Genomic DNA, 17817 nt, shown 5'->3' with positions numbered 1-17817 from the left:
GTCTCTTGACAAAGTTTAGCCAGGGTTCCTTTTAAAGTCTGATTTGCCTTTTCCACTTTCCCTGATGACTGAGGCCTCTGGGCAGTGCAGAGGTGGGGGCAAGAGCCCAGGGCTGGAGAGACTAGTTGGGTGACCCGAGCCACAAAAAAGGGATTGTGGCCACTCTCTAAAGACCGTGGAAGTCTCAACTGAGGAATTATTTCCTTAAGTGATGCCTTTATTACCTCCTGGGCTCCCTCGGTCTTAGTTGGAAAGGCTTCTACCCATCTGGTAGAAATTAGGGACACCAATGGCTGACTGGAGGCCCCCCTCACAAAATGTGAGGCAGCCGGAGGCCACTGGGTCCAACTGCTTGGAGAGAGATGCCATCAGCCATGGGACTGGTCCCACCTTTGGGGCAAGAATTCCCAGGGCTAATCCCTGTTTTTCTGGGGAAAACAGAGTAAAGAGCTTGTTTAGACCTGGAATCTCTAGGGCTGGGGCACTAGTCAGAGCCATTAAAAACTTTTTTTTTTTTTTTTTGTGGTACAAGTCACATAATACAGAACATACTATTCTAACCATATTTAATCTCTGTACAGCTCAGTGGCACTAAGTACATTCACATTCTCTCCATTATCCAACTCCTAAATTCATCTCTCTAAATGAAAACTCGGTCTCCATTAAACACAAACTCCCCATTCCCCTTCCCCACCCCCTCCACACCCTGGCATCTACCAGTGTACTTTCTGACTTTATGAATTTGACTATTCTAAGTACCTCATGTAAATGGAATCAAACAACATTTGTCTGCACCTAAAATATATTGGTACATATTAAAAAGTAGAGACATTACTTTGCCAACAAAGGTCCATCTAGTCAAAGCTATGGTTTTTCAGTAGTCATGTATGGATGTGCGAGTTGGACTATAAAGAAAGCTGAGTGCTGAAGAACTGATGCTTTTGAACTGTGGTGTTGGAGAAGACTCTTGAGAGTCCTTTGAATTGCAAGGAGATCCAACTAGTCAATCCTAAAGGAAATCAGTCCTGAATATTCACTGGAAGGACTGATGCTGAAGCTGAAGCTGAAGCTCTGATACGTTGGCCATCTGATGGGAAGAACTGACTCATTTGAAAAGACCCTGATGCTGGGAAAGATTGAAAGCAGGAGGAGAAGGGGATGACAAAGGATAAGATGATTGGATGGCATCACCAACTCAATGGAGATGAGTTTGAGTAAGCTCCGGGAGTTGATGATGGACAGGGAAGCCTGGCGTGCTGCAGTCCACGGGGTCACAGTGTCGGACACGACTGAGTGGCTGAACTGAGAGTATACTGGAAGGCATTTTTAAGGTTAACTAATCTGATCAAATGCTGCTGTAAACTGACCATCCAGTCTACAGGTTCTGTGTCTAGTCCCTTCAAGTCCTCATATAATGGCTTAAGTGCAGTTGCTCATTCATGTGCAAGTCTGCGATCCCATGGACTGTAGCCTACCAGGCTCCTCTGTCCATGGAATTTTCCGGGCAAGAGTACGGGAGTGGGTTGCCATTTCCTTCTCCAGGGGATCTTCCTGACTCAGGGATTGAACCCAGGTCTCCCACATTGCAGGCAGACGCTTTACAGTCTGAGCCACCAGGGAATCCTCTAAAGAAAGTGAAAGTTGCTCAGTCATGTCTGACTCTTTTCGAACCCATGGACTATACAGTCCATGGAATTCTCCAGGCCACAATACTGGAGCGGGTAGTTCTTCCCTTCTCCAGGGGATCTTCCCAACACAGGGATCAAACCCAGGTCTCCCACATTGCAGGCAAATTCTTTACCAGCTGAGCCCCCAGGGAAGCCCAAGAATACTGGAGTGGGTAGCCTATCCCTTCTCCAGCAGATCTTCCTGACCCAGGAATCAAACCGGGGTCTCCAGCATTGCATGGTGTGAGACAAAACCCAGGGACCCAAATCCTTCAAAATCCAGCCACTTCTAAGAAGATTCTGAGCTGTCTCTTTGAATGTGGTGGTTGTAGGTGGAGGACTGCTGTTAAAGGTGCACTCTCCTGTGCTTAGAACATGTCCCAGGAAGGTGACTCTCTGGGAGGAAATTTGGGCCTTCTATGGGGATATCCTCCGGAGCCAGGAAACTGAGGATCTGTGCAGTGGTTTGGTCTGAGGCTTCCTTCAAGGGACTGCAAATAATGAGGCCATCTATGTATTGTAATAATGCCCCCATCTCTAATTTAAATGCCTGCAGTTACTTCGCTAGGGCACTGCCAAGCAGGTGTCAGCTGTCCCGGAATCCCTGGGGAAGGACAGTTCAGGTATACTGCCGGGTCACATTGGTGTCTGGATCGGTCCATTCAAAGGAGAGAGGTACTGGGAATCAGACTGAACAGGTAGAGAGAAGGAGGCATCTTTAAGATCAAGGACTATAAACCAGGCCGTGTCCTATGGGATCTGAGAAAAGCTGGAGTATAGACTGGGATGATTAGATGGAGAGGAATCACAACTTCACTGATGAGTTGAAGACCTTACAGCATTCTATATGCCCCGTTTCCTTTGAGGACAGGCGGGGCTGGGGTATTACAAGGAGACTGGCATAATACCAAATGCCCACATTTGAGGAATTTTGAGATCAGGGTTTGAGGCCCTGTTGAGCCTCTGGTTTTATGGGGAACCGACACTTAGAAGGCAAGAAGATACTAGCTTCCTTAATGGTGATTTTTAACGAAGTGGCAAATTTTGCCGATCCTGGGATTCTTTGATCTGAGATCTGTGATCTGTAAGTTTTCCAATTTCTGGGGAAAATATGGGCTGGACTGTCTGAGTCTTGTATGACACATAGGTTCAGCCAAAAATAGGCCTTAATTTTCATTTTCAGGAAGAGCAAAAGTTGCCCCCAAGGCTGAGAGAAAGTCTCTTCCCAATAATGGGCTAGGCCACTCGGGCATGACAAGAGGCTTGAGAGTTATGATGGTCTTTCCCCAGGCACAAGTTAGAGGGGTGGTCAAACGTTTTCGTTTTGGCCTTCCTTCTACCCCAACAACAGAGCAGGTTTCGGGGACAAGACGCCCAGCATGAGAAGTGAGGATGGAGTAAGCAGCTTCTGTGTCCACTGGAAACTGGACGAGAGTACCTGCCCCGTCAGCGGTCCGCCACGTCCGTCCCATGTGACGGTGGCTGTATTCTGAGGGGCCCTGGCAAGTCCTGGATCTCATCAGTCAACCACGGCCGTGACTGGCGTGGGGGGGTTCCTCGCTCCCTTCAGAGCCGAGGGCTTCCTCTTGTCCCATGGCCCATCTTCCTACAGAGTGAGCCTCGGGTAGAGGCCAGGACCTATTTCCTGGGCATTCCCTGCTCCAGTGTTTGGGGTTCCCACTGCTAAAACAGGCTCCTTTACCTGGCGGGGGTCTTCTGGGAGCACCTCTGTGGTGATCAGGAGGAGGGTTACATCCCGCCACGATGGCTGCTGAAGTCTGGCCTGCCAGTGGGCCCTTCTTAAGTCATGCTGCTTCTTCCTTTCTTCCTCAGCCTGGATTCTATTGTTAAAGACACTGGAAGCCGCCTCAACAAAAAGGCTGAGAGGGGTTGGGGACCCCAGGGTGAGCTTTTGAAGTTTCTAACAGATGTTGGGGACCAACTGGTAAATGAAGTAAGTTGCAAGCACAACACGTCCCTCAAAAGTGTCTGGTCTATGTTTGTATACTTTCTGAGGCATCTACCAACCGGGCAGGAAACAGGGTTCATTCTGACCTTGGGTGACTTCTTCAACCCTATCACAGCTGACAGGTTTAACTGTGCACCATCTTGTCCCTTCAATGAAGCAAAGGGTTGTGTGTGCTCTTCTAGGGACACCGGGTTGGCCTGGTTCATAGTCCCACTTAGGATCAATCAGTGGCACTGCCATGATGCCCACGGGGCAGTAAGTGGGTTAGATGATACATAATTCATCATCAAATGCTTGAGACTGTGCCCAGATAGGGGTCTTTTCCTCAGGGGCGCAGCAGTGGGAAATGACAACATTCAGGGTCCTTCCAAGTAAGGTCCAAGGGAAGAGTTAGCTCCCAGAATCCTTCAGTGAACCGGCCAGGGGCCCCTGAGAAGCAGCCTAAGTGCGGGCAGTGCTGGCTGAGGCCAGACAGAGCAAAGGGGTACAGACTCTGGTATTTCCCTGAGGTCTGCCTACTGCTTCTCAGGGGGTGGGGGGTGAGGGGCACAGGCACTCTGCTGCACTTCTTGCACGGGAGAATAAAGAGGATTACATGGTGTTGGAGGGGTGAAGATGGTGAAAGAGTATCAGGACTTAGGTGCTTCTGTCCAAGACTTACTTTCCTCCAGGATGCTACCAGAGAGGGTTTTTGTAGAATCTGAACCAGTCCCAACCGACAAGCTTCCCCAACACAGGACATGCATAGCTCTGGATTCTCTCTTAGGGTCATAAAGGACCGAACATAAGGAGACTCTATCCAATTTCCCTGCCTTTCGTAAAACCTATTCATAGGATGCTGTTATAGTTGAGGCTCCATTTTCTAGCTAGGCTTCCTTGTCCTCAAGTTTACACTGGGGCCCGGCTGTATTACAAAAGACGACAAGCTTTTCCTGTTTTAAAAACTTCTCCCCGTGACTGAGAATGCACCCCAGGGGTGAATCCTTGGGGATGGAAAGGAGACTTCCTGTGAACCTTCAGGGACAGGGCTCCTGGAATGGAGAGGAGCACTACCATTTGGGGGCCCTGCAGGGGTCCCTCTGTTGGGGCTGGCTACAGGCACCTAGTCCTGCCAACCTTGGCCAATGTGGAGGTCGCGGCCGCGTGGCAACCCTGCCAGCCTCAGAGTCCCACGACCTGTGTCCTGCCACGTCTTCACACCTCACAACTGCTCTCATAATGGTGGGCCTCTCTCTCCAAGCTTCACGGGCACCCCTCTCGGACAAATCACCTAAGGAGTTTCTCAACTCCTCTGAAGTGCGCCAGGCATGTGCTTCCTCCAGGTATTGGTCCCTTTGTGGCTGAAACATAAGCCACTTCCCTGCTCAGAACAACCCCAGCTCCTCTGCCTCTCCCTGGGATCGGCTGTGACCTTTCCTTGCATGGGCTTCCCTGGTGGCTTAGCTGGTAAAGAATCTGCCCGCAATGCGGGAGACCTGGGTTCTATCCCTGGGTTGGGAAGATCCCCTGGGGAAGGAAAAGGCTACCCACTCCAGTATTCTGGCCTGGAGAATTCCCTGGACTATATAGTCCATGGGGTTGCAAAGGGTCAAACACGACTGAGCAACTTTAACTTTCCTTGTCTAGATATTGCCTTGCTTGTGGCACACTCGGCCGACCGAGTAATCAGAGGAACCCAGGTGTAACCACCCATACGGGCCACATACTGGAAGGCACTGCGGCTGCTATTGGTTTGGTGTGTCCCCATGGCGGGGGTGGGCGGGGGCGGCTGGGCCTCCCTTGAGGCAACGCTCTGTAACCTGTCAGATATTCTATCTGCTCTGACCAGGATTACAGGGGATCCCTTTATTTCCTAGCAGATGTAGTGATGGAGAACAGATAGCCCTGGACTATCTCCCAGCTGAACAGGGAGGGTCTGTGCAGTAATCAATAAGCTGTGCTGCACCGACATCAACGCCCCTGGCCAGGTGGAAGAAGGTGCCCAAAGCACATACGAACAGGCCCCAAGGCTACACACTTTCAGGACGGGTGACCCCAGGGCCTCCTGCTTCTGGCCTGCAGTCAGAGGGGTGTTATTAAATACAACCCGGTTCCTGCCCCTGCTTGGACCTCTGATCGCAATCATACTTTTACTGACTTTTGGCCCTGTCCCTTTTAACCTGCTTGTTAAGTTCGTTTCTTCAGGTTACAACAGTGTCATCTACAGATGATGATACACCAGGAATTTCAACCCATGGCAACCCACTCCAGTAATCTTGGCTAGAAAATCCCATGGACGGAGGAACCTGGTAGGCTACAGTCCATGGGGTCGCAAAGAGTCAGACATGACTGAGTGACTTCACTTTCTTTTCATGACAATGGGTACCACCAACATCCATGGAACAGGGCCGCAGCCTCTGTCTACTTCCCACTCTCTATCTCTGCCACTGTCAAGGACCCCGAGACCTCATCTCTGACAGAGGGCAAGGTGATCTGGGCACTGCAGGAAGGCACAATGCCCCTGCGCAGCTTGAGGCAGCTCCAGAAGACAGATCATGGACCCTCTGACCCTTAAAAGATTTGAAGGGTGCAGACTCCTTTAGGGGAACGTCAGAGCAGGCCATTAGCCAGATGTGAGCAAAGGAGGGGGCATGGGTCGGGTGACCACATACATCTTACAATGACAGGGGTCCAAGGGGCAAACAGAAAAGTGGGAACCTCTGGGCTGACAGGCGATAAGTCTTGTGATGACAAGGGACCTGGCAGCAAACAAAGAATACGGGAACCTCTGGTCCAAATGTCACCTTTTGCTCACTATGCCCACGTTACAACAGAATTAGCATTGCACAGAGCAGTGCCCACCGTGCACCGGTGCCATGACAGATCCGAGCAAGACCATCTAAGGACAGAAACTCCCCCTCATCTCTGGAAGGTGGGGCTGGGACGAAAACCAGGAAATCACCCCCTCAACACCCCCCCCCACCGGATGAATACTCCACCTAATCCTTCACACTCCCTATAACCAGCTTCCAAAAGGACCTCATTGCTGCTGCTCTGAGCCTGCCCAGGCTCCCTCCTGACAGTGTACTGTCACTCAATAAACCCTTTGCTTACTTCGCCTCCGAATCTCATCTGTGAATTCTTTGTGCAACAAAAAAAGAACCTACCCTCCAGCAACCGCATCAAAGGCTAAATCCTTCAAGGGCAGTTTTAGATCTCTGTGTTACTAAGGAAGACAGATATTTGAGAGAAAGAAATACGCCTCGCTTTTGGAAGGAGAAAAATAAGAAAGAAACAAATATGCCTGTTACCTTAGTTAGAGCAAGACAGCTATATTTATGTCCCCTGGTGCTGCTGTGGGTCTGCCCCAGATCTAAAGATAACTTTAGATCTTACACCAACTGCTTCCTCCAGTGAGGAAAAGATGAACCTCCTTGGACACAATTTGCTAAAAAAGGTCCCCAACTAACAATGATGCACTTTAAATTTTATGCCCTTTCCTAAAAGTCAAAGTATTGAATGTTTTTAGAACCATCACCACCTTCAAACAGTATACAAATGGGAAAAAAAAAAAAAAAAATCCTGAGAATGTTGGCCACCTAGAAGGCAGGGAAGAAGGAAAGTTCTTTAGCATCCATGTTTCATTCATTCACAAGGTACTCATTATTTTGCTGCTGGAGCATAATGGCCTCACGAACAAGCTGGTGCACGTGTTTATTTCCCTGTGTCTGAGCAGCACTTACTAGTCTGCAGCCAGGCCCAGGCTTAGGGATGCTACTCTTTGCTCTCGGGTGTGGTCTGTGAATGGCTTCTCTACTCCCTGTATCTCAGAGTCCACAGTGCAGAGGAGCTGTGGGTGGCAATTTGAGAACATCTAGCAGAGGAAAGGTTGTTCACTGATTCACAAAGATTACACACAAACTGCGTTGATCATTTCAAGTATAGACAGTAAAGTGTGGTCATCCTTGCTCAAAGAATTCTGTGTTGCAAAAATCATGTTCAATGCACCTCTGTGCCTATGGCAATTAAATTTGGCAAAGTGAGTTTATTTTGGGGGTTCCAAAATCACTGCAGATGGTGACTGCAGCCATGAAATTAAAAGACACTTACTCCTTGGAAGAAAAGTTATGACCAACCTAGATAGCATATTGAAAAGCAGAGATATTACTTTGCCAGCAAAGGTCTGTCTAGTCAAGGCTAGACGGTTTTTCCTGTGGTCATGTATGGACGTGAGAGTTGGACTGTAAAGAAAGCTGAGCGCCGAAGAATTGATGCTTTTGAACTGTGGTGTTGGAGAAGACTCTTGAGAGTCCCTTGGACTGCAAGGAGATCCAACCAGTCCATTCTGAAGGAGATCAGCCCTGGGTGTTCTTTGGAAGGAATGATGCTAAAGCTGAAACTCCAGTACTTTGGCCACCTCATGCGAAGAGTTGACTCATTGGAAAAGACTCTGATGCTGGGAGGGATTGGGGGCAGGAGGAGAAGGGGACGACAGAGGATGAGATGGCTGCATGGCATCACTGACTCGATGGATGTGAGTCTGAGTGAACTCCGGGAGTTGGTGATGGACAGGGAGGCCTGGTGTGCTGCAATTCATGGGGTCGCAAAGAGTCCAACACGACTGAGTGACTGAACTGAATGATTAATAAAGTTAATTATAGGATCTAGCTCATGCAAGAAGACTTAATTTTAATTATGATTCTCTAATATGTCAATGCAGATATTGAGCTAGAACCAACTCTTCCTTGATTTTCATAGCACCTTATTTATGATTCACCTAAAATCCATGAAAATAAAAATACTGATGGAGAGCAGTATAATCTTGATTCCACATAAGGTGGATTAAGATTCTTTAACATATACTAAACTAAATGTATGTGGCAAAAGTATACTATTTTTCCACGTGCTCCAAAGATATCTTAGTCACAGTTTCTTACCTTTGAGGGAGGGTTTCGGACTGAAGCTGGAGGTTCTGGAAGCCTGAGGAGTGAAAAATAAAAATCAGAGTCATGGTTTTTCATAGACAAGCAAACAGAATGACCGGGCCAACTTAAGACTTAGTAAGTCCTGATTTCATCTAATAGTCTCACCTCCATATATCTTACTGTTCGATCACCTCATTATAAAGAGTGGAATTTTTCTAAGTGAAAAAAGTGCATTTAGCTACTTAATTCTCTGTACTGGAATTCTGAGTCAAAAACAAAATTCAAAGTCACTGGTTGCAATGGAATTGCTTTCCTTTAGTCTCTATAAATATGTATTTTGGTATGTATTTTTTCACCATAAATGGTGAATCTAGCATGTATTTAAAAGTGAAAATTATTCTGTTGACAAAAAGTCACAGGAACTTTACTTTTCTATTAAAGAAAAGTTTAACTGACACATCCTTCTCTCAAGTCTTTAACTGAAACTTTAAAATTTCAGCAGAAAAGAATCTAAAAAAATAATGGAATACAAAGATATAAAGTCTCTAACAAGATAAGCAGGTACAAAGAGACTCAGGAAAATAATAAACAGAAGGGTATCTTTATCAATTCAGAGCAAGCTTTCAACGTACTATATTATACTACAGAAACCAGTTTCTACTAATTGTTCTTTAAGTAGGACCAAAAATACAATTTGCTAAAAATGCAACCATAGCTATTAAAAACTCATTTTATTTCCATGTATCAGAGGATAAAATTATTCTAAGAATCAGGAAAAGCTATTAGATCATCACATATATGAAATTTTAACAGTGGTTGCTAAAATATAGAAAAAAACATATCTTTTTCAGCCTAAAGTAGAGTTTCAAGTGCTGGGCATAATAAAAATACCTAGTGAACAGCTAATGATTATAATAATAAAATAATAAAAATGGTACACAACCTTTAAATGTAACTTTCAAAAATATTTTATTCTGCTATCTACTCTTTCCGTCCCGTGAACCAAATTAGTTAAGTCTGGCTGGGGATAAAATTTTAACACAATTTATGCTCTAACATTATAACAACTCCTAATTCTAATTGTAACACTCAGGGGTTCTTGGAACCAGTATCCATTAAATTAATTTGTTCCAATCAAAAAACTGTCCATTAAAAATCACCTCCAAACCATAGAGTCTGTGACGCAACTCAAGAATGACCTCTTATCAGAAAAAGTGATATGACAAGCCATACTTGCTTGTGCGCTCTGTCGTGTCTGATTCTTTGTGACTCCATGGACTGTAGCCCGCCAGGCTCCTCTGTCCATGGGATTCTCCAGGCAAGAATACTGGACTAGGCTGCTATTTCCTCCTCCAGGGGATCTTCCCAGGGATCGAACCCACGTCTCCTGTGGCTCCTGCATTGGCAGGCACATTCTTTACCACTTGAGTGATCTGGGAAACCTTATATAAGCCATAATGAAACCCTATTTCTAGGAAACAAGCACAATTATGCTTAATTACGACTAAAGATGGACCATACTTACTTTAAGTGTTTAGATAAGTCATCACTTAATTGTTTAGGGATGTAATCAGATATCAGACCATGGGCATAACGAACATAATCCTCTGAAAGAAACAGAATGGAGAAAAAAATTTAGTAATAATTATGGTTGCTTCACAGTCAAACTGACTGGAGTTCAAATTCTGGCATTATCTAGCTTTGGAGAGTCACTTAAGCTTTGTGTGTGTGTGTGTGTGAAATGGGGATGCTCATATCTATCTGTCAGAGTGGTGGGGGGATGTGATGTATGAGATATCATATACAATGACAATGAAGATATGATGAGATAATAAAGTATAGTACAATAGATGCCCACTAAATAACAGATAAAAATGCAGGGTTCTTCTCTTAGTTGAGGCCCTTGAATACAAATAAAGTTCAAACATCAGATGTAACAATATGAAATAGTCATCTTTTCTAGGTTGGTTGCAATATAAAATAAATCTAATTACTGAACAATAATGAGTATGCTCATTTAAGAGAAATAATATACAATGTGTCTCTATTAAGCACTTGCTGAATGTTACATATAACCCCAAACTAATGGGATGAAGTTGCTCAGTTGTATCCATGTCTTTGTAACTACTTGGACTGTAGCCTACCAGGCTCCTCCGTCCGTGGGATTTTCCAGGCAAGGGTACTGGAGTGGGTTGCCATTGCCTTCTCCAGGGTATCTTCCCAACCCAGGGATTGAACCCAGGTTTCCCACATTGCAGGAAGACGCTTTACTGTCTGAGCCACCAGGGAATCCCAAACTAATAAAACGCCTTAAAAATGTAAAAAACAAAACTCAGCAGAGTGTATAATCATGACATCTACAGCATCTGGATTTTCAGTACTAAAATGAAGCTCTGGTATCAATTAAATAGTTACAAAAGAGAAAATCTGTTTTAAAGCCCTCTTCCTCAATTCAGTATTTTTTTTGTAGACTACTAGGGGATAATCAAACTCAATAGATGGGATAATCACAAGGGGATATAAACTACCAAAAGCACTATCTCAGGCTTGCTCCTGGGATATTCATTTCCATCTTTTTTCCCTTTTCTACATTTGACATCAGGATAACAACCTGCCTCAGTATTATCAACAGTTAGAAAGGGACTGCTGCCTGGATGCCCTGATCTCAAAGTCTTTAGTAAGAGACTTTCACTGCCAGCACTGAGAACTGAAAGTTATCACTGGACCCTTCTTTTTTAAAAAATTAATAAATTTTTTTTCATTGAAGGATAATTGTTTTACAGACTTTTGCTGTTTTCTGTCAAACCTCAACATGAACCAGCCATAAGTACACATATGTCCCCTCCCTGTTGAACCTCCCTCCCATATCCCGCCCTATCCTACCCCTCTAGATTGATACAGAGCCCCTGTTTGAGTTTTCCGAGTCATACAGCATATAAGAAGGCCAACATATCTGTTTGCTTCCTCTGGCACATATCAAGCTAAAGGTTTAAAAAGGCAAGAATGTAAAGAGTATAAAGCTTACTTTATGGCTGGAACACTAAATGGCAATATAGCGAAGCCCAGACTCTTAGATGTAGATATTGGTTTGGTAAAAACACCAGACTCAGAGTAGACAACCTGGTCTGCTAGCTAGGATGGGTGACCCTGAGTAAGTGATCTACTTCTCGAAGACCACAGTTTTTCATTTTTAAGATGAGAACATCTGTCTAAAATAACCACTAACATCTCTTCTCCTGCTTTACTGAAAATCTATGGTTTTACGTATCCATCCATCACCCATGACCTATCCATCTATCCGGCCAGCCAGCCATTTGACTCAGTCTCTCTCTCCTTCTGTTAAGCCTAACAGAGACACTGACAGCTAGTTAATTCAGACGTCAAGGGCAGTCCACCACTCCCAGAACAGCGGGAGCCAGCCATCATCTGTGTGTGTAAGGTACTGTGAGGTGGATTTCTACAATCAAAGACTGCCTGAATCACAGCCAATCACCAGCAGGCTGCTTGGTATTTGTTTTGTAAATGACGAAACTCAGATGTTTTGGAATCGTATATTTACAACAGGGGAACACTGAATTAAAGTCAGGAGAATTACTGTCCTACCATTTCAGAAAGTAAATTGTATCAGATAGCTGTTGTTATTCAACTATACATATAAAGGTAATAAGAGGACACTACAATGAGAAAGGCAAAAGAATGTATCTTAAAGAAGTAATCGTCCAGTGAATAAATTTTCATCTAAAATCACAATATTGAGACCTACAGTAGGACTTATGCTTCTGGAGAGAAAGATGCAAACAGATAAGCTCTGGAAATCCTTGCCCCCCAAGAACAGTACAACAAAAAGGTTACGAGTGTGGGCTTAAGTGCCGGGCGAGCTCCATCGGTAGTTCAGCTCTGCCATTTACTAGCTGTGTGACTCTGCACATGGCCTCCAAACTCACTGTAAAATGAAACTTGGAGGGGGGCTCAGATGAGCCAGTATGTGCACACTGGCAACTTAGTAAAAGGCGCGGCACACAACACACCCTCAATAAAGGATAACAAGGGTCGTTATTACTATTAGTGCAGGATACAGATTTCGTGAATGAATGACTTAAGTATCAATTAGTGATAGAACTGATCTACAGCAGAAGTACTACTTGGTTTTGAAATAAAATGCACACCTGCCATGAGATCTAAGAGAACACATTGGCAAGAATGTGAAGTTTCTGAGACATTAAGGTTTTTAAATCCTAAGATGGGCATTTACACATTGGCGACTTACTCCAGACAAAACAAACAAAACAAAACAAAAAATGATTTGCTTACCGTCCTTGTCACTGGAGACCTGGCCACCAGAGAAAAATGCAGTAGACTGTACCCGGGCACTGACATTCACCTTATTGGCTTTTAATGCTGCCATAGTCTGATTAACCTATGAAATAACCAAAGGGGAATATCAGGATATTTTCAACTAACTTTAGACACCCTGACTTTTCAGACTTTCTAAACCCATGATTTCAATCCATTTAAGGTCCAGGAAGAAGTAGTACGGATCTAGATGTATCTTCAGAAGATAAGAGATGGCTTCATATTTGGACATGGGTGAGGGGTAGTGACCACGCTGCAGGATGAGCTTGGTACGTGGGCTTCCTAAGGCCTACACCGTGCGAGAGCACGGACTCTGGAGGCAGGCGGCTTGGGTCTGCTCTGACCACGGACTGCTTACTGAACCTCTCTGTGCCTCCACCTGTGAAAGGGAAAGAAAGATAGCGCCGATCTCACAGGACTGCTGTGAGGACTAAATGAGTTAAGGGATGTTAGGCCCTTAGGACAGAACACGGCACAAAACTTGTGTTTTATGATTTTCTAAGGAGAATAAATAATATAAATTTCTCACTTTCCAGGAATTTAAGAAAGGAAACACAATAAATATAAACTTCACCTCGCTATTTCATATCATTAGCATTTGCTAAGAGCAAAAACTAAATGCCCAGTTTCTGCTCAGCACTTCTCATTCTTCATCTACACAGAATCCCACAAATGCAAAGACTACTGATGATGCAAATGAAGAGTGAAACACATGCACTTTTTAAACCTTTTCCCTACTTCGCCCAAACGAGCCTGATTAATACTGCAAGGCTCATTTCCATGTTCCCAGGCTCCCAATGTGCCCATTAAATGATGTGACAATCATGTTTTTCATATACAAGACAGACGAGAATCTTAGGAATCACTGCTAGAACTGATATCCACAAAACTTGCAAAAACTTTGTCATCCACAGATCTGGTCTGGTGAGATTCCTTATCACTGCGAAAGTAAGCGATATCCTTAGACCAGTGGCTTTTTGTTTCTTCACTATATGCACAGTAAGAAATACTCAGCAACCGAATACCCCAAAACATATATAAATGTGTTACAGAGTCATACTTAACACTTGCCCTTATCTTGTGCTTTTTTTAAAAAATATAAGAATATATATTTGATTATACGGAATAATCTCAGTTTCTTCTTTTGCAAATTCTTTTCCATTATGGTTTATCACAGGATATTGAATAGTTTCCTGTGCTATACAGTGGGACCTTATTGTTTATCCATTCTATATACACCACTTTGCATCTGGTAATCCCAATTCTCAATCCAACTTTCCTTTTAATTCATCCTAGTCTACCCTAGCCCATTCTATTCCATTCCATTCCAAGAGAAATACTGGTTGTGATCCACTAAATTGATTGGGAAAACACTGCAAGAGATCTTATATTGAGTTTAAGTCTTAGGATCACCAAGACACAGGGCTTGCCTGGGAGAAGACCCGTCTTCAGCATCTAGATGCTAACCCTGAACCCCGTCTGCCTGGCCCCTGCAGGTCGTGTGTGAGCAACGTCAACTTCTGAGATGCCTGCAGGGCCAACAGAGAGTACATGTGGCCCTGCTATTACCTGGCTTGGAAGACTCAAGTCTACACCAGCAACTAGCAAGGACTTCTTCATTCAGTGGTGAGGGTCACGGGGAAATGGGAACAAGCACGTCAAGCTAAGTCCAGAGCCGCCTGAGTTAGGAAAAGTGCGAAGTCCAAGATTCTTCCTGCACTTGGGAGATTTTTGTACAGCTTCTCTCTTGTAGGTGGACTTTCAAGATGGTTTTGGGGGTCAGGCTTACTACCTTCTCTCTCAACATTTTTTAAAAGGAACATTAAAGTCTTTCTGCCACAAGGCACTGAGAGGTACTATACCTTTTTTTCTAGCCATTTTAATGTCTTCTCTTTGCTGTACTTGTAATATTTCTTCTTGTCTACTTCTGGATTAAATTAAAAGAAAAAAAAGACAGTGCAGTAGGTTAAGCAAAAAATAAACTCATAAAGCTATTTCATATACAAGATAACAGTTTAAAAATTTCAAGGAATTCTCTGGTGGTCCAGTGGTGAGGACTCCGTGCTTTCATTGTGAGGGCCCTGGTTCAATCCCCAGTTGGGGAAGTTAAGATTCCACAAGTTGCAAGGTGCAGCCAAAAAATAAATAACATTTTATATACTTGAAAAACTCAATTAATAACCCTGACAGCATTCTTGAGACACTGGAAAAAAAAATTCCTAAACAGAACTGGGACACCTCAGGTTTCACCAAATATTAAATGAGTGAGAATTTAAGAAAATTATCAAATTATACAAATAGTTCTCATCACAAGGAGAAATTTTTTTCTCTTCATTGTATCTATATGAGATGGTGGATGTTAACTAAATCTACTGTGATAGTCATTTCAAAATACATGTAAATCGAACTATCATTCTGTACAATATAAACCTACACGGTGACGTATGTCAATTATTTCTCAATAAAACCGAAAACAACTGTACCAATAAATCTGGAGGAAAGGTAATTTTTTAACTGAATATAACTGACATACAATATAGTACTGGATTCAGGTAGAGTGATTTGATATTTACACATACTCTGAAATGGTCACCACAGTAAATCTAGTTATTGTCTGAAAGGTCATTTTTAAAACTCAACAAATTAACACACCAAGCCATCTTCATTTTTCTGAATAATTTTAAGATCACCCCAATGTTCTCAAATGAAAGACTTCTTTTCTAAAATAAAAATGGAAATCCCAAGAGAGAAAATTGAAGCTAAATGCAGGTGCCTAAGAAGTTCATTGCATACATTCAGGAAAAGAATTGTGTTAACTACTTAGAACTGTTCTGGTGGGACTGGTGGAGAAAGAAAAAAAGATTTATCTTTTAATGTATTACCAATATAGCCATAGCTATTTCAGGGGAATTAAGATTTACGATAGGCTCACTTTGGCCCTTTATGGGGATAAAAGTTTCATCTCCTATAAATTATATTTCCTCTTCTCACAATCCAGCTAGCTTTATGTAATCTAACGGCTTAATGTCACGTATAGCATATATATGGTATATGACATTAAGCTGTTACTTCCTCGGTAACACCTCATTCACGGGGTTTCTTGCTTTCTGTGCAATCAGCAGGGGCAGCTCTTCCCTCCCACCTCCACGCAGGAGTTAGCTTCAGGAGCACTGGGATTCCTAAGGCCAGATGCAAGCTCGCCTTTCTCTTTCCTCCGTAATCACGGTGGGAAACGGAAACTGCTTACTCAGGGGTGGTTTTCTGCAGACGGTTAAACTGCTGGAGTTTCAGTAAGACGGTTTGTACGGGGAGGGGCTGGCCCAAGCCAGCTCTCGCTGTGTCCTCCTCATCTCAGCCTGTGGGCGCTAACTAGGAGGCGGACAGAGTTGGGGCTGGCCCTTTGCACCCATGTCTGCAGGACGTGTCCCTGGAATAATGAAACGGCCTGCTGGGGAACCAAGGCAAGTGAGACTAGACTCAGCCTCCCTGGAGCTGATGCAGTATTTCTTTGTACAAAACGAGGGCTGCTTCTAAGAGCACATGGCCACCACTCAGAACATGTGTGCTGCTGAGTCTCAGACCTTCCGACTGTTGTCTGAGACAATCTCCCTAGAGGCTCCCAACCATGAATCCCACCTTGACTCTGCCGCTCGCTTGTCTCTTGCCTCTGCCTCCAAATTTTGTGAAAGGGTGATCTACAACCTGCCACAGCTTTCCTTCTTGTTGCTCATGGTCTGAGCCCCTTGCAACCCCTTCCCTCTGGAAATGCTGGTTCAGAAGAGGAGACCAGGCTCTGAGCTGTACTGCTGGGGCTCCTACACCCCCAGTGCGTGATGTCACCTTGGGAAGTCACCTATCAAATGAGGGATGGCACAACATCTGGCACATAGCAAGTACTTCATATTATTTAAGAAAAAATGAAATAACTCATTAGTGATAATAACATCACATCTTCAGGCCTGTGCTAAGTTCTTCACACATGTTTTCTCACTGAATGCTCAGAATGAATCTCAGGTGGAAACTACTATTTGTCTCCACCTTAAAAAACTAGGTTTGAGTGAAGTTAAAATAAATTGTCCAAAGTCACTGAGCTGGTAAACAGGAGCACTGGATTCCTTCTCAACCTGGATGGTGTTTGAGAAGCCATGGATTTGGTGTTCATTGTGACCTTATGGTGGAGAAGGCAATGGCAACCCACTCCAGTACTCTTGCCTGGAAAATCCCATGGACGGAAGAGCCTGGTAGGCTGCAGTCCATGGGGTCGCTAAGAGTCGGACACGACTGAGCGACTTCACTTTCACTTTTCACTTTCATGCATTGGAGAAGGAAATGGCAACCCACTCCAGTGTTCTTGCCTGGAGAATCCCAGGGACGGGGGAGCCTGGTGGGCTGCCGTCTATGGGGTCGCACAGAGTCGGACACGACTGAAGCGACTTAGCAGCAGCAGCAGCAGCAACCTTATGGACTGCAGACGGCCAGGCTCCTCTGTCCATGGGATTCTCCAGGCAAGAACACTGGAGTGGGCTGCCATGCCCTCCTCCAGGGGATCTTTCCAACCCAGGGACTGAACCCATGTCTCTTACATCTCCTGCATTGGCAGGTGGGTTGTTTGCCACTAGAGTCACCTGGGAAGCCCAGATATCATTTTATTAGTGTGTTGAGAGGTCTTTATACATTTGGGATACACACACACACACATATACACACACATACACTATCAGATATTTGTCATGTAAATATTTTCTTTCAGCTGTAGTTTGTCTTTTTTTTCTTAATGGTATCTTTCAGAAAACAGGAGATATTAATTTTAATGAAGTGTAATCTATAATTTTTTTTAATGGTTAGTGGCTTTTGTGTTCTATGAAATCTTTGCCTATCCTCAGGGTCACAAAGGTTTTCTTCTATGGCTTTTTCTAGAAATTCA

General features: G+C 44.2%; 1 protein-coding gene across 3 annotated transcripts in view; it reads right to left on the bottom strand.

Annotated features, from left to right (window-relative positions):
* Positions 1 to 17817, bottom strand: part of RNASEH2B (ribonuclease H2 subunit B) — a 77143-nt gene that overhangs the window by 20219 nt on the left and 39107 nt on the right. For all 3 annotated transcript variants that reach the window (XM_055542211.1, XM_055542210.1, XM_055542209.1), the window contains exons 6-9: positions 14756 to 14820; positions 12852 to 12957; positions 10066 to 10147; positions 8553 to 8595 (exon numbers count right to left, since the gene is read on the bottom strand). In XM_055542211.1, coding sequence (XP_055398186.1) covers positions 8553 to 8595; positions 10066 to 10147; positions 12852 to 12957; positions 14756 to 14820 — 296 coding nt within the window. The remainder of the gene's footprint in view (positions 1 to 8552; positions 8596 to 10065; positions 10148 to 12851; positions 12958 to 14755; positions 14821 to 17817) is intronic.

This window comes from Bubalus kerabau, chromosome 12 (assembly GCF_029407905.1).
Source record: "Bubalus kerabau isolate K-KA32 ecotype Philippines breed swamp buffalo chromosome 12, PCC_UOA_SB_1v2, whole genome shotgun sequence".
In the NCBI taxonomy this organism is placed as follows: Eukaryota; Metazoa; Chordata; class Mammalia; order Artiodactyla; family Bovidae; genus Bubalus; species Bubalus kerabau.
The sequence above is the reverse complement of the archived record's forward strand: the minus strand, read 5'-3'. Positions and strand labels throughout refer to the sequence as shown.